The sequence below is a fragment of the Engystomops pustulosus genome, chromosome 1 (assembly GCF_040894005.1).
Source record: "Engystomops pustulosus chromosome 1, aEngPut4.maternal, whole genome shotgun sequence".
Taxonomy (NCBI): domain Eukaryota; kingdom Metazoa; phylum Chordata; class Amphibia; order Anura; family Leptodactylidae; genus Engystomops; species Engystomops pustulosus.
In genome coordinates, this window is record NC_092411.1 from 151,797,391 (window position 1) to 151,817,692 (window position 20,302).

Below are 20,302 nucleotides of genomic sequence, written 5' to 3' on the forward strand. Positions count from 1 at the left end.
CCAACTTACATACAAATTCAGCTTAAGTACAATTCCAAGGAACCAATCTTGTATGTTTATCACTTTTTATAAAGTTGAGTTTCTGATAATTTTTTTCTTTGATTACAGTGCACTCCAAATTTTCCTTGGATCTTGATGATGCAGTGAAGAACTTTGTGTGAGGTCATGATGATGTCACAGAAATGTCAGAACAAGCACACGGGCATTCCATGTGAATATTGTACATACAGTGAGGCATATTTATTAACTGGACGTGTTATTTATATGTATCAGCCAGGCTCCTGTACCCAAGAGTATACGTAGCAGGGTTTAATCAATAAACCCTGGCATCTTGTAGGAAATATTATGTCATGCATTATGACTTGGTGAATCTGTGTCACTATGTTTTGGTGGATGTATCCTATTTCTAAGGGGCACATTAAATGTGTAGCAAATGAAGACTTTCCCTCTATACAGGGTGGCATGGTGACACGGGCCTAATGGTTCTAAAGGTGGAGATAGATAGCAAATTCTATCCCAGATGAATTATCATAATTATATCAGAATGTAAGGCAGTCACTTAGTCTCCTGGCACAAAATGGGGCAGAAAAAAACTATCTGACACTAAGACTGCTTAAAGAATTTCTTGTAGTGAGGAAGGTAAAAAGGAGATGTGAGGTTGACACCCTGCTCTAATGCTAAACCACAGATAAACAGCACAAGAAAAGCAAGACAAGTGGCAATTGTCTTTGGATTTGCAGGAGAGAGTATAATGTATCGCTTGTTTCAGACTGCATGGCTCCTTTTCATTATATACCACCTGAATACACTGCTGGCTGTATCCACACCAGTTCCCTGCAACTGCACTGTTTAATCGGTTTCAACTGTTCACTTTCAGGTGTAGTGCCTCTTACTTGTTAGGTCAGAGACCACAGTGCTGTTTTTCTATTTTTCTATCTTTGTGTCTTTACTCTTTTTCTATCCATGAAAAATAAAGTATTTAAAGTACTTATCTTTGTGTTGTCATTTTGGATCATTTTGATACAATAAAACTTACCTTAACTCGTTTTTTTTATTGCATTAAGTCATTCCTAAGTTTGGCTCACACATTAGGGTCTCTTGAAACAGGTGGGACTATTGAAGTCCTCATTGATCTGCTAATCAACTATCAAAAGGTTAAAAAAAAACCAAATCTTAGAAAACCCCTTTAAGTGCATAGTCTCTCTCATTGGTCCCTGTAGCACAGGGTCGGGAACCTTTTTGGCTGAGAGAGCCATGAATGCCTAATATTTTAAAATGTAAGAAATGAGTGCCATAGAATATGTACATGCCCCCCAGGAGATAGGTAGCATATGCCCCCCAGTAGATAGGTAGAGTATATTCCCCCGGTAGATAGGTAGCGCAGCACATGTCCCAAGTAGATAGGTAGCTACAGCACATGTCCCCAAGTGGATAGGTAGCCACAGCACATGCCCCCTAGTAGATAGATAGTCACAGGCCATGCCCCCCAGTAGATTGGTAGTCACAGCACCTGCACCCCAGTAAATAGCCGCAGCACATGTCCCCCAGTAGATAGGTAGCCGAAGCACATGCCACCCCAGTAGACTGGTAGTCAGAGCATACGCCCTCCAGTAGCTACAGCACATGCCCCCCAGCAGATAGGAAGCCACAGCAGATGCCCCCGGTATATAGATAGCCACAGCACATGCCCCTCAGTAGATAGGTTGTGACAGCATATGACCCCCAGTAGATAGGTAGTCACAGCAATGCCTCCCAATAGATAGATAGCCACAGCACATACCCCTCAGTAGATAGGTTGTGACAGCATATGACCCCCAGTAGATAGGTAGTCACAGCAATGCCTCCCAATAGATAAATAGCAACAGCACGTCCACATTAGACAGGTAGCCACAGAACGCCATTGCTGATTAGGTGATGGTGCCTGGGTCATAGAAAGAAGTGGATGCCGATGCCGTTTCTAAGCTATGAAGGCAACACTGATCAGCGTTTATGTGTGTCTTAGACACACAGAACCTATGGCTTGCAAGCCAGATGCAGCCATAAAAAAAGGCACACGGGCTAGGGAGCTACAGGTTCCCAACCCTGCTGTAACAGATACTGGTCTTGTGCTGCCCTCTAGTGAGGTTTGCTGAGAATTCAATTCTGTAAAATCTGAATGTATTTTAGTTCAGTACTATCTAATTTTACTCAATGAATGTAAGTATTTTTAATATTCTCTGTACCAACAGACATAAACCACACTAGTATTATTTCTGTAGTACTCAACAGAATGTAGGCTGTGAGGACCACTTTTGGCCACTGGTGGGGGGAACATCTACATACTGTTTCAGTGGAAGACAGAGACCACTGATGATTATTACATGGTAAAGGACTTTGCTATGATTGTGGAGGAGTATTTTTCATGCTCTTATTTTTATGAAAGGATGATAACAATTTATATAAACAAAAATGTGTAGCAGTGCGGACAAAGCTGTATATTAAACACTGCAGCTCCAAACCCATCATGATGTCATCATAGGTTCTGTTCACTACTCCAGAGTCCACAGTTCTTTTAAATATTAGAGGACTCTACACAGTGGTCACTAGAAAAGCATAAGCACTTGCGCCAAAATTCTGGTGGTTTTTTAGCAAAAAAACTGGGGCAGATGTATTATCGTATCTGTGCCATTTTTTGAAGCAAATTTTGGTGCAAAACAGACTAGGAAAAAATGGTCTTAAATCAAAATTTTTTTTAAAGGTGCAGTCCATGTAAGATTTTGGCGCATATCTCATATATGTCGGCATTTTATGGCACCTGACTGATTAGCTCCGTCTGTGCATTAATTACTTCCAACCGCCCCCAGAACGCCCCCTAATTAGTGTTGCATGGGTCGCATGCGGGAGCAGGCACTTCTTAAATACCTGTGCAAAAATAACTTACAAAGTCCGACAGAAAACTGGTGCACAGCCCTTAGGACAAATGGATACCCAGACGTAAATATAAATTCCCAAATCGTGTACAAAAAATGATGAGAAATGTATAATTACCAATGGAATGCTTTTTTCCATGGTATGTATTGTGTTTCAGTAAAATAATTACTTTGTATATAAGATGTTTTCACAATATTCTAATATGTATATGGTCCATCATTTAATCTTTCTTCTACTAGTATAGGGTAAGCTAAAAATGTAATATCTATGATTGTTGTTCATTGTCTGTTTTTCCTTTTATATATAAACAATGGGGCACATATACTTACCCGGTCCCTGCGCAATCCCTGATCCGGACTGTCCGATGAGGATGAACTCTGCAACAATTCATGAAAATCATGCGCACGATTTCCTGCATGTGTTGCTTCCCCGCTCAGGTCCGCCAGAGTTCACCTTCTTTTTCCTGTTGCATGTAAGTGCATGGCTTGTGACACAAATTAAAATGTTAAATCCGGCGTGTTGTCCGAATCTGTCGGATCGTCTGGCCCCCGATTTGTGTTGCGTGAAAGCCAGCACAATTGCGACACAAAACGATTGTGTGCAACACAATCCCTGGCGCGATCCCCGAAAAGAAAATGCGACTCTGCGACCCTTAGTAAATAAGCCCCAATGTGTTTTATTGCATTATCACATGCCGAAGAGCCAGTTTGCTCAAAAGGCATGGGATATTTTCCTTCCCACGTAATGTTTTTATCATAGTATCATCATAGTATATAAGGCTGGAAAAAGACGCAAGTCCATCAAGTCCAACCTTTAAGAATTATGGATACCTAAATAACCGGAGTGCTGCATAAAGAATCATTGCTCGAATGGCATAGAATTGTAAAACAACCTGTGTCCATTCAGACCTGAACTGACAGAAGCTATAAATAGTGCAGAGGCATGGAGGTGGTGTAAATGGGAAATTTCACAAGGAATTTAATTATTTCAGGGCTTGTACACCACAAAACTGGCCTACAGGCCCTTATGAATGTCCCCCAATGTTGCTATGTTATTGTGTAACATTATGTAATTATTTCCTCTGGCACAAAAACCCTCTACAACACTGTGTCTGCACAATTTTTTATTGAAAAAAATCTAATCAAATGGGGTTTTTTTCGCCTTCCTCTAGCCTCCACTTATTTTTGGGTTTCTACACATCTGAATATGATTAAGGCTACATTCACACAAATGTGTGCCCGCCATACCGTAGCACCCGGGAGAGGAAATGCGGACCCTCTCCATAGCGCTGCTCTCCACAGTGATACACGGGCACGACACCTTATTACGGGGAAAGATGTCCTATCTTTCTCCCGGCTACGGAACGGTAGGGCGCGGTGCGTGTGCTGCACCGTACGGCGCCCATTGCCATCTATGGGGGACGTATATACAGCGTATATACGTCCACCGTATATATGCCCCTATACGGCCGTGTTAATGTAGCCTAATACTGTAATAAAGTAATTTAAGTAATTCAAAAAGGAACAGTGAAGTAAAATAGGTTACAGGTAAAGAGGTAACAATAAGACCTCATGCACACAACTGTTTAAGGGACCGTGAGCTAGTCACTTGTGGCCCCTTAGCGGTTTATTGTGCAGCGAGCACATAGGGGGATTTCATTAATATGTTGCAGTCTCTGGCAGTGCATAGTCTAGCACGGCTCCAGGTTTATCATTGTGATGATCTATCTGTTGTAGTATAGGACTGTTGAATTCTATATTTAGACCTGCTTTTAGCTGGTCTGACCTTTGTGCCATAATGCAGCCCATCCTCCTCATTTTTTTGGCGCACAGACTAATTTCCATATGGATAAGCCCCTTTTCCAGAGACCTCACCCCCATTTCTCAAGGCTTTTGTTGGAATGGTTAGAAAAGGGACAAAAAAGAAATGGTCTAAAAGCCTTGTTAAATGTGTTGGAAGCCATTTTTTTTGGCGCAAAACGTCATTTTTTCAACGCAGGACCAATAATGAATTCCCCCCACAGTGTCCCAATGCACCATGATCAAGCTGGGTGGCTGTGCCACAAGACCAGGTCCTATTCCTGTCCATGTTGTGGCATGGCCGCCTATCTCCTATGGAGATGCTGCTCTCTGTTCACATCTCGACATGGCCAAAAGAGTCTGCAAACTTTACCCTACTTGCGGCCCATTTCATCATACAGTTGTGTGCATGAGCCCAATGTCTGTTAAAAGCATTTTTATTGTAATATGCACTACACATTTCTATGTGAATAAACAAAAAAGTCACGCAGATGTTTCTCTTTTAACGCCTCCTTATCACACTCTGAATCCATGGCAGAAAGGCTGAAACTCTGGTATACACATCTGGGGTTCGAGGATCTCCACAGAACAATCCAGAAAATGACACAACTCCTTCAACTTGGTTTCTGCACACAAGGGGGCCTCCGGAATCTCCCTAGAGAAAAAAAACATATGTGATATTGGAAGACTAAAATAAAGGGAGTCTACTATATTTTGTGTAAGTAAAAGCATAACAGTGAAAATGTATTTTTTATTCCAGGATGGTAGCTTCTCCAGAAGCAATAAACATGTTCACACCACTTATGTTAGTAGAAAATGGCTACCTGGGCTGCAAAGATAGGATCTTCCCTATTACTTCAGGCAGGACCATTGGCTCTCCCAAAGTGTGGTCCATCAAGCACTTACATGCACCAGGAAGAAGAAGGTGAACAACGGCGAACCTGATCGGGGAAGCGACACATGCAGGATATCGGGCGTACGATCTTAGTGAATCGCGGCACAGTGCATGATCGTCAGACAATGCACTTTCGGTGATCTCCTCCAGACGGGTAAGTTAATGATGTGCCCCAATGTGCAGACACAAAAAGATCATTTTTATTTAATATGTAATAAAACTCTTAATTTTTTTCAGAAAGAAAATAAAGCTGTTATAATGACCCAGCCAATCCCCTGACCTGAATCCAATAGAAAAAACATAAAAAAAGGCGTTTTACAGGTGCTGTTGTCACCAACAAAGGGTCTTGTACAGAGTATTAAATACATTTATGCGTGTTCAATACTTTTTTCCTAATTTCTTTTTCTCAGTATTACAGATAACTTAATTTATGGACATATATAGTTTGATTTCTTTTCCAGAGTGGATAAGATGGGTTTTATAGACATTTGTTGAGAATGTCAAGTCAAATATAGATATAAATTTATTTAAATACAGGCGGTCCCCTACTTAAGAACACTCAACTTACATACGACCCCTAGTTACAAACGGACCACTGGATATTAGTAATTTATTGTACTTTAGTCCCACGCTACAATAATCAGCTATAACAGTTATCAGAGGTGTCTGTAATGAAGCTTTATTGTTAATCCTGGTTCTCATGACAATCCAACATTTTTAAAATCCAATTGTCACAGAGACCAAAAAAGTTCTGGCTGGGATTACAATGATAAAATATACAGTTCCGACTTACATACAAACTCAACTTAAGAACAAACGTACAGAACCTATCTTGTATGTAACCCGGGGACTGCCTGTATATTGTTGACGTGTTCAGTAAAGGAAATCTATCATCAGAGTCAAGCATGATAAACCAGGGATACTTACTCATAAAACAGGCTCAACCGTGACTGCTGTTATCTTATATTTGTTATCCGTGACCAGGGATGTATTTAGTGTTTATGCTCCTGTAGGCACTCACAGTGCTTACACCCCCTATTGGTTCTATCAAGCTAACAAATCTGCTTGTAACAAATCTGCTTGTAGCTTCAGGCTTTGGTCACACAATGTATTTGCATGAGTTTTTAAATACATTAGGAAAAATGCATTGTCACATGTAAATTTGTTTACATGTGTGGTGTGTGACATTGTTAGTCATCACTATCAAAGGGGTATTCCCAAGAAAGAAAATTCTCAAATTTCAATCCCCTAGTGATGTTTACACAACGAAGATCATTTTAACCCCTTACTTTACTATTTTTCTATCACTCCCTAGGCTGGTCAGTGCAAAATTCCAGAGTGTGGGCGGGGACTCTCTAGGCAGACACATTGGGGCACATTTACTTACCTCTCCAATGGAGCTCACAGACGATAATGCAGTCTGCCGCGATTCACTAAAATCGTGCGCCAGATATCCTTCATGTGTTGCTTCCCCGGTCAGGTCCAACAGAGTTTACCATCTTTTTAGTGGTGCATGTAAGTGCATTGTCTTGCGACACGATTTAAATCCTGTCCTCAGTCTGAATCAGTCGGATTGCCCGATGGCGCGCTCCCTAATTTCTGTCGCGTGCGACACAATGCCAGCACAGATCTCTGTTAAATACATGTCAAAGCTGTGCAAATTCCAAAAACGTTGGAAAGTCCAACATGCGCATGCGGACTTTTAGTAAATAAGCCCTATTATTATCCATGTAGTTCTATGAGCTGACAGTGTGATTAGATTATCAGGGTACGGGTTTATATACACTTTCATCTGACTTCTGACATTGTACTAACAATCTGAAATATAGAAAGAGAGATGAGACAGATATGGGATGATGAGATGCATCAGATGCCTATTACATAGAAGCATGACAGGCAGAGGCTGACAGACGTCCACACTGTCAGCTCTGCTACATAACTGTCATCTCATCCCCCTTCCCCCGGATCACTTATCTGCCTGGATCTTGTAGTTTGCAGCTTCTCTCTCCTCACAATGTTACATATGCTGGCAGGAAGTGATAAGTATCTGTGAACTCCTGCTGGACTGCAGGGGGGGGAGGGTGTCTAAAGTGCAGGGAGCAGAGAGACAGAAATCTCAGCAGCACAGCCGTCACAAAGAAATCCAATATGGCTGCCGACCCCAAGTCAGAAGTTACAGGGCCGTGTCTAGGGGCAACTGAAATTGTGTACACCAGGACTGATAGAGACAAGTTGTACTTATATCGGTGACTTATAACAGAGAATTAGAGAATGTGTTATTTTGTTATCCTGAGTACATATAAGAAACTTTTCTTTGTGGGAATACCCCTTTTAATGTAAAAAGACAAATCACATCTTTCTACATCTACTTACAAAACACATTTGCGTTTGTTGGTGCATAATAGTTGTTTTTGAATGTGTGCTAGCTGTTACAGTGGCTAGCACACGTCTCTTTGTATTTCTATGGGCTCATACACAGGGCTGTGGTTTCCACAGCTCCATCTGTAAGCCGACTGCCAGAGCCAGAAATTATGGAGCAGGTATAACTTCTGCCCATGTTTGTGCCTCATACAGTCTCTTCTTCTTTCTTTGGTGCATGACTTTACAACTTGATGGCAAACATTGTGCAAACAACAAACCTCAGGTCCTATGTTAGCGGCCAGTGATGTTCAGTTGCAGGAGACCTTTGGTTGTGGATTCCACATACAGGAGGAGGTATACTATGCATTGTCTGGTGGAGAAGCCCCTATGAGGCCCTATCAGCACTCTTATATGTATAAAAAAGGTCATCTTCTGTTCATTCAGAGACCACAGGTTTCTATACTAGTTCTTAAGTTGAATTTGTATGTAAGTCTAAACTGATATATTAAGTGAAACTCCAGATAAAGTTTTTTTTTGGCCTTGTGATAATATGATTTTCAATATCTTGGGTTGTCATCGGAACAAAGATTAAGATTTAAACTTCATTGCAGACACCTTTGATAAGTCTTGTGTTGGCCATTGCAGCCTGGGGCTAAAGTTTAGTAAATTACCAGCATCCAGAGGACATCACCTGAGGTCACAGTGGGAAGAGAGCTCCGTTTGTAACTAAGGGTGTCTGTAATTAGGTATCCTTAATTCGGGGACTGCCTGTAGTTCCAAAGGAGGAGTTCCACTTTAAATTGGGTAACCGAGGATAATATCAGTAAAAGATTAATACTCACAGAGCAAAAACCCTTGTTTTGTGGTCCAGGACTTGCAGCACACACCATACTGTCAAACACGCCTTGTGTCCAGCGCTGATTGCACACTTCGCGGCTGATGATATTTACTCTTGCTTTCATTAATGATCTGGGCAAGGTCCCAAAATCAGTCAGTTGACCCCAACCAGCCACCGAGCAACGAGAACCGGGATTCAAATCTGAATTGTTGCGAGGAAGGCTAATACTTCCTACCGAAGGCGTTATATTAGCAGAGCTGTTTAACTGTGAGGATCAAAACAAGAAAATATGTGTGACTTTCAGAAAACAATGCAAATGAAGCCTGTAATTGCAAAGATATTTCTTACTTTTAGGAGGTTTAAGTCATTCTGAAAGGTTGTAGGGTTGTATTCAGGATGTGTAAATGATTCCTGTATATTGAGCACTTGTACATCATTGTCAGGGTTTTGAAGATTGTGGGCACCAAGTACCACACGTATTAGATCCACACGCCTGGCAAAACAAGAAAACAGAACATTAAGGTAAATGCAGTGTGGCCTAATTGTTGTTCATATTATGACCACATTAAGCAACACGTCATGTGAAGCAGACCTAGGTACAGGTCCTGCAGCCACATTGTTTGTGTGCATTATGACATCACTCACACCAGAATTGAATAGCCCTCAGCTAGCACAGGTTTCAGCTGTAGCCTGCACTGGTTTTCTGTTGCAGGTTATAGTAAATCTGGTGAGCTGATGTGTAACAGTCCTGATCTGCCTTATTTCTCTCCCACATTGATTGAAGTAGTGATAGGGGCCTTAAACGTGCACACAAGGCATGACATGTTGGACCCAAAGTTCTCAAATGATTTAGACACATGCTGCCATCTTGTTGTTTGACAGGAACATGATTCATCAGCCATTTGCTTAGCATTAAAGGGAACATTTCACCAAAAAAAATACTTATTTTAGGAAGACATCATTATCTTTATCAACCATTCACAGTGCGGGATAGCTCCCAGAAGCATGAATACATAAGTATGTTTATAAAATGTTTCCTCCTGAGGAAACCTGTGCAGACAGGCGATACGCGTGGGGACTCTGCTCCTCCAGCTCCCTTTATCACCTTGCTATGAACCTAAGGTAATTATTTACTTCATATGTCTTTTTTCCCTGGACCATTCAGCATTGATTTCAACTTATATCCTAACTTCTTAGGGGATGTTGTTATATTGAATAGACTTTGTTTGTAGGCTGAACAGGTACCAGGTCACTTCTATTTGGTTAGCATCTCATGCACTAAGGGAGTCTGTTGGATGTTCTGTGTATGCACATGCAGTGCATTTTTTAATTGTTTTTATCTTCTATTTTGTTTAATAAAGTATTTACCTGCCTCATATACATCCCGTCTTGCTGTGTAATTTGAATTTCATGTTTTGGGATGCAACCTATTTTTTTTTAGTTAATTAAGGACTCTTTTTTGATTAAAAAAAAGTACTCTTAACATACAATTGCCTTTGATGCCATTTAGTATAAGATAACTAAATGCTGTGCAATGTCCCTTACATGTCTTCCATGCAATGTGCTGCAGTGAGAACCCAGTTAGGAGCGATAAGAGCTCCTCCACAGAAATTCTGTCCTCTGATCTGTAGGGAAACCATGTATGGCCTGGAATGAGCTCTAGCTTCTCGACCTCCAATAATTCTGTGTGAACCTATTCACAAAAAAATAGAACAATGAATAAAGGACTGGAGGATTATAGGAATAATAATAGTCTTTATTGATATAGCACAATCATATTTTGTAGCGCTTTACAAATCAGGGGGAACATATACAAATAAAATAAGACATTACAGAATACAAACATAGTCATATGGGACAATAGGAGTGAGGTCCCTGCTTACAGTCTATCAAGAAGAAGGGGTGACATAAGAGGTAAAGAGCCATTCTTTATAAAGGAACAGAATAAAATAATTTACTAAATAAAAAATAAAATGTTGCTGCTTGAACCAGTCATCAGCCGTCATCTTATATAAGATCAAAGTCAATGGGACTGCATAGAAACCTGTAGCTTGGTATCTGGTGTTTACTTGTATTTTACGGCTTTTACTGCGCAACACAAATGACATGTCTACTTTATTCTTTGGGTCGGGGCAATCACGGGGATACCAAATTTTTATAGGTTTTAGAATATTTTCATACATTTAAAAAAGTTAAATCCTCCTGTCCAAAATAAAAAATCTTCATTTTGATATCTTCTGTCGCTAATAAGTTTTTCATACTTGGGTGTACAGAGCTGTGTTTGGTGTCATTTTTTGAAACCTTTGAGAACGTTTTTAATGCTACCATTTTAAGGACTTATGGCCTTTTGATCGCTTTTTATTGAATTTTTATATTTTTAAAATGGCAAAAAGTGGCATTTTCGACTTCGGCACTATTTTCCGTTACAGGGTTAAATAGAGGGAAAAACTGTTATTATATTTCAATGGATTGGACACTTTGGGATCGGGCAATACCTAACATGTTTGTGATTTTTACTGTTTATTTATATTTATATCAGTACCAGGGAAAGGCAGGTGAATTGAATTTTGAAAAAATGTTTTCCCTTTTTTTTTCTATTTTGCAGACCCCTTAGGGTACTTTAACCCTAGGTTGTCTGATTGATCCTACTATACACTGCCATACTACAGTATTTAACACATCATTTATTACAATGTGCAAATCGCATATTGTAATGAATGAGCTCAAATCAGACATCTAGGCTGTCCATAGTAACTGATCGCTGCCCCCCGATGACTTCACAGGGGGCGGCGATTGAATCCAAGATGGCGGCACCCAGGCGCCATGGGGATTTAAATGTCTCTGGCAGCTTTCCCCGAGGCATTTACAAGTATAACACTTGCTATTGGTGCCAGCGGTTGTTACCGGTGGGTGTTTGCAATATGCAGCGAAACCACAACTTGTATGGAGAGGGCTCAGCCCTTGAGACATCTCCACACAGAGGGAGCTGACGTGTGATGTACAGATACGTCACACGTTGGTAAGGGGTTAATTATATAACTTGTGCAGTGGCGGATTAAGTGTCCCATGTGCCCCGAGCTGTTCACATGACTAGGGCCCCCCCCAGCTTCCAAACCAACATGTGCCCAGATGTGAGGTGAATTTTAGAGACTCTTTGGGGCTCATTTACAGACGCATTTTTTGTCGGGTTTCCCGACAATTTCCATTTTGCGTCGAATTGCCCCAGGATTTTCGTGCACGCGATCGGATTTTGGCGCATCGGCGCTGGCTTGCACTTGACAGAAATCGGTGGGATGGGCCGTCGGACAGCCCATCGGATTCGGACAAACCGTGGATTTTAAAAAAGGAGTTGTGTCGCACGATCTAGCTCTCACATGTACCAGGAAGAGGACGGTGAACTCCGGCGGACCTCAGCAAGGAAGCAACGGATGCAGGAACTCGGGTGCACGATCTTGTGTATCGCGGCAGACCCGAATCCTCGTCGGACAACGCACCACGGCGCGGGATTATGACAGGACCGGGTAAGTAAATGTGCCCCTTTGTTGCAAATGTCTCAAATCCACATGGACACAAGCCATGTGAGGGGTTATATACAGGAAAGGATACAAGCCACGTGAGGGGGTTATATACAGGAGAGGACACAAGCCATGTGAGGGGTTATATACAGGAGAGGACACAAACCATGTGAGTGGGTTATATACAGGAGATGATATAAGCCATGTGAGGAGGTTATATAAAGGAGAGGATTTCAACCATGTGAGGGGTTATATGCAGGAGAGGATACAAGCCACGTGATGAGATTATATACAGGAGAGGATAAAAGCCATGTGAGGAGGTTATATACAGGAGAGGATAAAAGCCATGTGAGGGGTTATATACAGGAGAGGATACAAACCACAAGAGGGGTTATATACAAGAGAGGACACAAGCCATGTGAGGGGGTTATATACAGGAGAGGATACAAGCCATGTGAGGGGTTATATACAGGAGAGGATACAAGCCATGTGATGGGGTTATATACAGGAGAGGATACAATCCATGTGAGGGGTTAAATACAAGATAGGACACAAGCCATGTGAGGGGGTTATATACAGGAGAGGATACAAGCCATGTGAGAGAGTTATATACAGGAGAGGATACAAGCCATGTGAGAGAGTTATATACAGGAGAGGACACAAGCCATGTGAGGGGTTATATATAGGAGAGGATACAAGCCATGTGAGGGGTTATATACAGGAGAGGATACAAGCCATGTGAGGGGGTTATATACAGGAGAGGACACAAGCCATGTGAGGGGTTATATATAGGAGAGGATACAAGCCATGTGAGGGGTTATATACAGGAGAGGATACAAGCCATGTGAGGGGGTTATATACAGGAGAGGACACAAGCCATGTGAGGGGGTTATATACAGGAGAGGATACAAGCCATGTGAGGGAGTTATATGCAGGAGAGGATACAAGCCATGTGAGGGGTTATATGCAGGAGAGGACACAAGCCATGTGAGGAGTTATATACAGGAGAGGATACAAGCCATGTGAGGGGTTATATACAGGAGAGGATATAAGCCATGTGAGGTTATATACAGGAGAGGACACAAACTATGTAAGGGGGTTATATACAGGAGAGGATACATGCCATGTGAGGGGGTTATATACAGGAGAGGATACAAGCCATGTGAGGGGGTTATATACAGGAATGGACACAAGCCATGTGAGGGGGTATATACAGGAGAGGACACAAGCCATGTGAGGGGGTATATACAGGAGAGGACACAAGCCATGTGAGGAGTTATATACAGGAGAGGACACAAGCCATGTGAGGAGTTATATACAGGAGAGGACACAAGCCATGTGAGGGGGTTATATGCAGGAGAAGATACAAGCCATGTACAGGGTTATATACAGGAGAGGATACAAGCCATGTTAGGGGGTTATATACAGGAGTGGACACTACTGTTCATTTGGGATTAATGTTGAAACCAAATACAACATCTGAGGAGAGGTGATTTTCTTAATTACATTACTGTTAACATTTGATTTTACAAAACGCATAGTAAACACAATGTTAACACATGCGCTAACGTGGCGGTTATATTGCGTTTTGTAAATGTTAACAGTAATGAAATAAGGCAAATCACCTCCCCTCAGCTGTTGTGATTGGTTTTAAAATGCATAAAAAAACGCAGTTACATTGCTACGTGTGACCTCACCATTAGAAGTAACCAATAAAAGCATAAATTTAAGAATTTTGACAAAAGAGGTTACTGTGCAAAATGTTAAATATTTAAAGCATGTGAAATAATTCCAATTTACATGTTAAAATCGGGTCCATGAAAAACCCCTGGACCAGGTGCAGATTTGCCCCAAAAAAAGGCGCAAAAAATTTGAAATGTCGCGTGGAACATCTGGAAAACAATGATACATAAGGCACCCCGCACAAAGGTGCAAAGGCTTACTTGAAAAAGAACAAGTTAAAAGTCGCAAAAATGGCGCAAAAACAGCAAAAGTTGCTAAAATTTTACAATATGCCTAGCTGAAATAATGATACATGTGCCCCAATATTGCCGTTCCCGTCTGTCTACCACAAATAATTTGTGCGTTAATTACTCATAGAATCTTCCTCATAGATTGTAAGCTCTTGCAAGTAGGGCCCTAATTCCCATTGTTTTGTTTGACCATTTGACAACTCTACTTAAAGGGGCTGGCCACTTTTCAATAAATCTTTTTTTCATTAGCCATGTCTTTGCATGTACCTGTATCTTTGCCTTCTTTGAAAACTGCAGCCTTTCCCTGTTCTGCCCTGCTGCCCTCTACATGGGTGGAACAATCTGAATAAAGTTTTTAATCAGCAGCCTTTTCTTCCCCTGCTACAGGTGGTCCATGTGACATCCTGCTATCTAGTCAATTGATCGCCGGGTCGGCAAGGGTTCAGCAGAGCTGCTGGGTCTGATTAAACCCAGTACAGCATTGGACCAATCATTTGCCCACATAGGGGGCCATTTTCCACTGTAACTAGGGTTCTTATAGTTTTTCCACTGTGAAAATGTCTTCTGACATCATGGGGGCATATAAAAGAGGGCACACAAAAAGTAATAAGAAATATTAAGAAATAAACATTAATATTTCCCAATGGAATAAAAAAACAATCCCTCTCTACACTATAAAAAAATATCACCATAGACGCCCCGTTTGCCTGGGACTATACAAAATGACACACACCAGGGAGTTCATTTTGGGCAGTTTGACTTCATTTGAAAACTGAAATAAATATATACTTTATATATTTAAAGTATCGCACAAAAAATAGAATCATAGAAATAGAAGTCAGAACTCTGATAGAAACTGTGATAGAAAAACAGCGAAATGAGGAGTTTAGCATTGTGCTGAAATTCAAATAACACAAAGTCAATATAGCATCTCTAAAAAAAAAAGGATGTACAGAGTCAGACAACATTTTAAGTTTAAATGAATGCTTCAATATTGTGAAATGTTATTCTAAGAATTGAGGGATTAAAAATGTTACCTGAGGCAGGCAGCATGCCCACGATTAAGAGTGCAATGAGGTATTTCATTGTTTGATCACCAGTATAAGTCTAACTGTATGTGACATATATGTGCAGATGGTGCGAGTGAACTTATACTGTTGGCATATGTTCGTTGGGAAATTTCACCAGACCCTATGTTGTAAGGGTGGTGGGTTATAGACATGCTTGGGAATTTAAGGAAGGGGTTTGTAAAGAGAGGAAGTAGAACGGAATAGTATGCTGTTGAAGCTATGAAGGAATAAAGTTGCAATACGTGTATGTAGTTGACTTTTTCTGTGAATTTTACAAATATCACAAGAATAGGAGAAGTTATTTTAGCACATTTTAGCTATATATTTATCACATCAACATCTAGCTTTTTGTCTACCAAACCATATTAACAATTATCAAACCAGGAAGACCCATTTATAATAAAATAATAGACTATTCTAACAGTTAAATGGGGATGAGAAGTTTTTCTTTATCTAATAGACCAGGGGTGTCAAAGGGGTTGCTTAGAGGACCAAATGTTATGTTATCACAGTATAAATGTATCTACTAAATCTGCTTAGTAGTTGCATTTATACAGGGTTACCATTACCAAACAGCCATTTGACGGCAACCACAAAGCTAAACATATTGATAAATGACCTTAGACACAGCCATGGCAAGTATGTGCCCCCACAGCAGTCAGAATGCCCCCACCCCAGCCAGAATGCCCCCACACCAGCCAGCAGCCTGAGTGCCCCCACAGCAGCATGAAGCCAGAGTGCACTCACAGCAGCCAGAGTGCACTCACACCAGTCAGCATGTCCCTACAGCAGCCAGAGTGCCTCCACAGCAGCTAGAGTGGCCCTACAGCAGCCAGGAGCACCCACATCTGTAGAATCCCCTGCCTCTCCCTCAATGTATCTCCCACATTAGGAAAAAAAAACATTTACTCACCTTTTCCCCGCTCCCTGCTCCCCTGAAGCTACAGGAGTCTTCTTCTTTACTGCAGTGAGCAGACGTAATGACATCATAACATCTGCCGTCTTCAGAGCCAGTGAAAACAGCAACTGCACACAGGAGAAAATAAGAAGACTACTGCTGTTTCAAAGCATTACATTCTAACAGCATGTTATGGATCCTTATTAATGAAACGTTATCTGACCCCTTTTCAATAAGTAGTGGAAGGAGACAGAGACACCCCTTATCTCTCTAGTTTTCTGCCCAATCATTTGAACCATTGGCTTAATACACCCCATTCTATAGGTCTGTTTATCATCCTTACAAAACCCAATCCACTCTCTGAAAGCTTTTCATAAAGTAACACAAATGTTCAGCCACACCTACTATAACATGTGAATGATTCCAAATCACTAATGTTAGCCAAAATGGCAGATTGCAGGTCCTCTGCAATACCTCTTCCTGTCCCTCTGTATAATGCAGACCTGTAATAGTCTGGCATTCCTTTAATTGCTGGCACCCGGCAGCTAAGCAATTATTATTTATTTAACTGGCCACTGTCAATAATAATAAACATGTGATGTGCTACATGTTCATTAAATGAGGGTTGCTGCTGTGCTACATATTAATGAGGGTGCTCTGTTACATAATGATTAAATGAGGGGTGCTGCTGTGCAACATATTAATGAGGGAGCTAGCTACATATTAACTAATGATGGGTGCTGCTTTACTGCATATTAATGAGGGTGCTCTGCTACATATTATTTTCCAAAAAAAAAGAAAAAGTAGAATGGCACTCACAGAAGTAGCTCCTTCCAATCCAGTTTATAGGTAATACTCACAAACAGACATGACGTGCAAAAAACATTACAGTAGGGAGGGAGAGACGCAGGGACTCACACAAGGACAAGGTAACTGACAGCTGTTTCGCGCCAGCGGCACTTCATATGACTTGCCTGCTCAGATGAAGCGCTGTGGGCGCGAAACAGCTGTCAGTTACCTTGTCCTTGTGTGAGTCCAGGCGTCTCTCCCTCCCTGCTGTAATGTTTTTTGCAAGTCAAGTCTGTTTGTATTACCAATAAACTGGATTGAAAGGAGCTACTTTGGTGAGTGCCATTCTACTATTTTTTTCGTATGGATTTTTTGCACTTCCCTAAAGAATCAGAGCACCACCTGCCTCCCACAGACCTGTCCCATACCAGCACATGTCTGCTAAACACAGTCATCTTGGACTATGAATATACAGAGTAGTGCCATTCAGTACATTTTTCTGGTTGGTTTCTATACATATTAATTTACCCCTAAACAGATAGGGGCACATTTACTTACCCGTCCGGAGGAGTTCCCCCGAAAGTGCATTGTCTGATGATCATGCACTATGCCGCGATTCACTAAGATCGTGCACCCGATATCATGAATGTGTCGCTTACCCGCTCACGTTCTTATTACGGGGGCATGTAAGTGCTTGATCTTGCACACAATTTGAAAGTTAAATCCCACGCTCAGTCCAAATACGTGGGATTGTCCAAAGACCTGCCCCCCTATTTTTGTTGCATGCAAGCCAGTGCAGCCGCGCAAAATCTGATTGTGTGCAACAAAATCCCCTGTTAAATACCTGTCACAGCCGCACAAAACCCAGAAACGTTGGGAAGTCTGACGAAGGTGCGTCCGGGGTCCCTTAGTAAATAAGCCCATAGTCTTACCTTTATAAACTTACATTCATCATATCTCATATACCGTATATACCCGTGTATAGGCCAAGTTTTTCAGCACAAAAAAAAAAAAACGTACAAACCGTCACATATTCTGTAAGGCTCCCCTTCCTACTAATTGGTAATAGAGCGAGGCAGCAATAATTATTTTTTTATTATTTGGCCTTTAAAATGACAGGGGTACATATTAATAGATAGGGTTTTTGTGAAAAACTAAGTAAAAGTATTGCCCCAGAGAGAAATATTCTACACCTACAGCCTCTCCCTCCTTTCTTGTGCTTCCAGGCTGCCAGGCTGTGGAGGAAGCCTCTGCCCCTGGTACCGAGCACCTTGACTGCAGACAAGCGCTAGGCAGCGCTCCTCAAGCCACTTAGGTACCTAGGGATCCAGCTGCCCACAAGCCAGAAAAGGCTCGGCCCCAGTGGGGGATGTTGCAGAAGCAGTTGCCCTGTTTTTAACAATAACATGGATGTCAGATGGCAGCACTGGTGTGCAGTCAATTTATTGCTACTATATACAGTATGTATATGCAGTATATTCATTTCTATTTCTGGTATATGTTTATGTGTGTTGCTTATTCATTTCTGGGATATTTGTGTTTATTTTACTGCAGGTACATTGTTGTTCCTTAATACTCCATGATGTAACTGTATGTCATGGTGCTGTTAAGGATATGTGTAGAAGGCGCATGGGGGATACTGTGTTTGGAGGAATTTTTAATATGGGTAATTATGAAAAAATAATATTTTTAACGAATACCTAAATCACACGTGCTGGGTCATTACCTACCTAATAGTTTGAGGGGTTTAAAATTCATGATGGATTTCCTTTAAAAAATTTAAATACAACAATATTTCTTTATATTAGGTGAGATAAATAAAAATTATACTTTTAATATACGCAATGAGACACTAGTAACTTTAAACCATTTGAAACAAATGTACTGTATATACTAAACCTTTTTGAGCTAGACATGATAGAATCTTCTTGTTGCAAAAACTCAGACACAATTTTCAAACTACACACACAAATGACCAAATATGTCTAGTCTCAAAAAAAGCCGAGAATTACTGTAACCATTACACAATTGTGTAGGAGGTTTGGGCTTGCCCAACCTCAAAGCTGCTTTTTTAACTCCATTTCAACACTGGTGGTCCCAATCGGAGAATAAAAGATTGTTGGATATTTACAATTCCCTCATTTACCCTCATCACTATGATTTTTAACACTAAGGATTCACTGACAAAAATTATCTAGAGAGCTAAGATATAACTTTTAATTGGTTCCAGTAAAAACTGGGTCAATTAATTATTAAATATACTGCAACCCCTCTCCATTAATTATTGAATATGCTGCCCCCCCATTAATTACTAGACTGCCCCTCATAATTATTTCAAATGCTCCACCACCACCACCATTAATTATTGCATATGCTGCCCCTCCACCATTAATTATTGCATATGCTGCCCCTCCATCATTAATCATTACATATGCTGCCCCTCCATCATTAATCATTTCCTATGCTTTCCCCCACCATTAATTATTTCCTATGCTGCTCCTCCACCATTATTTTCTATGCTTTCCCCCACCATTAATTATTTCATATGCTGCCCCCAACCATTATTTCCTATGTTGTCCCCTACCATTGATTATTTCATATGCTGCCCCCACCATTAATTATTTCATATGCCTCCCCCACCATAAATTATTTCATATGTTGCCCCTCATAATTAATTATTTTCTACGCTTTCCCACACCATTAATTATTTAATATGCCGCCCCTCCACCATTAATTATTTCATATGCTCCCCTCCACCATTAATTATTTCATATGCTGCCCTCCAGCATTAAGTATTTCATGTGCTGCCCCCCACCATTAATTATTTCACATAATGCCCCCCCCACCATTAATTATTTCATATGCTGTCCCTCATAATTAATTTTTTCCTATGCTGCCCCCCACCATTAATTATTCCATATATTAGGGCCCCCGGCTGCCACAATTTTTTTACTGCTGTTTAAAAAAAAAATAAAAAAAATCTTGTACTCACCTCTGGCTCCCACCTCTTCTTTCTTCTGGCTGCTGCCAGACAGGAAGGGGTGCATGGCCGCGTAACATCCTAGAAAAATGAGAGGAAACCTAAAATATAATTCCAGGAAAAGTTAGTTATCAAGCTTTTTGGGTATTGGAAAGCACAACATTTCAAACTTTGAAAATAAAGAATTTTTCCGAACTTTTGCCAAATTTTCATTAGAGATTAATGGAGCAGAACGGTCATGCGCGGCCGTCTACTCCATTAGTCTGTGGAGTGG

The 20,302-nt window shown here is 41.0% G+C and overlaps 2 protein-coding genes across 3 annotated transcripts in view; one reads left to right on the top strand and one right to left on the bottom strand.

The window, feature by feature from the left end:
• Nucleotides 1–991, top strand: part of FSTL3 (follistatin like 3) — a 47,727-nt gene extending 46,736 nt beyond the window's left edge. The window contains exon 5 of the mRNA XM_072111112.1: nt 109–991. Within this exon, the coding sequence (XP_071967213.1) occupies nt 109–161 (53 nt within the window). The 3' untranslated portion in view covers nt 162–991. The remainder of the gene's footprint in view (nt 1–108) is intronic.
• A 3,033-nt stretch (nt 992–4,024) lies between these two features.
• The window catches only part of PRSS57 (serine protease 57), a 35,277-nt gene continuing 18,999 nt past the window's right edge, over nt 4,025–20,302 (bottom strand). The window contains exons 1-5 of one of the 2 annotated variants that reach the window (XM_072111146.1): nt 15,329–15,462; nt 10,349–10,496; nt 9,152–9,296; nt 8,808–9,068; nt 4,025–5,364 (exon numbers count right to left, since the gene is read on the bottom strand). In XM_072111146.1, coding sequence (XP_071967247.1) covers nt 5,212–5,364; nt 8,808–9,068; nt 9,152–9,296; nt 10,349–10,496; nt 15,329–15,377 — 756 coding nt within the window. In that variant the 5' untranslated portion in view covers nt 15,378–15,462 and the 3' untranslated portion in view covers nt 4,025–5,211. Of the gene's footprint in view, nt 5,365–8,807; nt 9,069–9,151; nt 9,297–10,348; nt 10,497–15,328; nt 15,463–20,302 lie in introns of those variants that run through there. The other variant, XM_072111156.1, reaches the window with a different exon arrangement.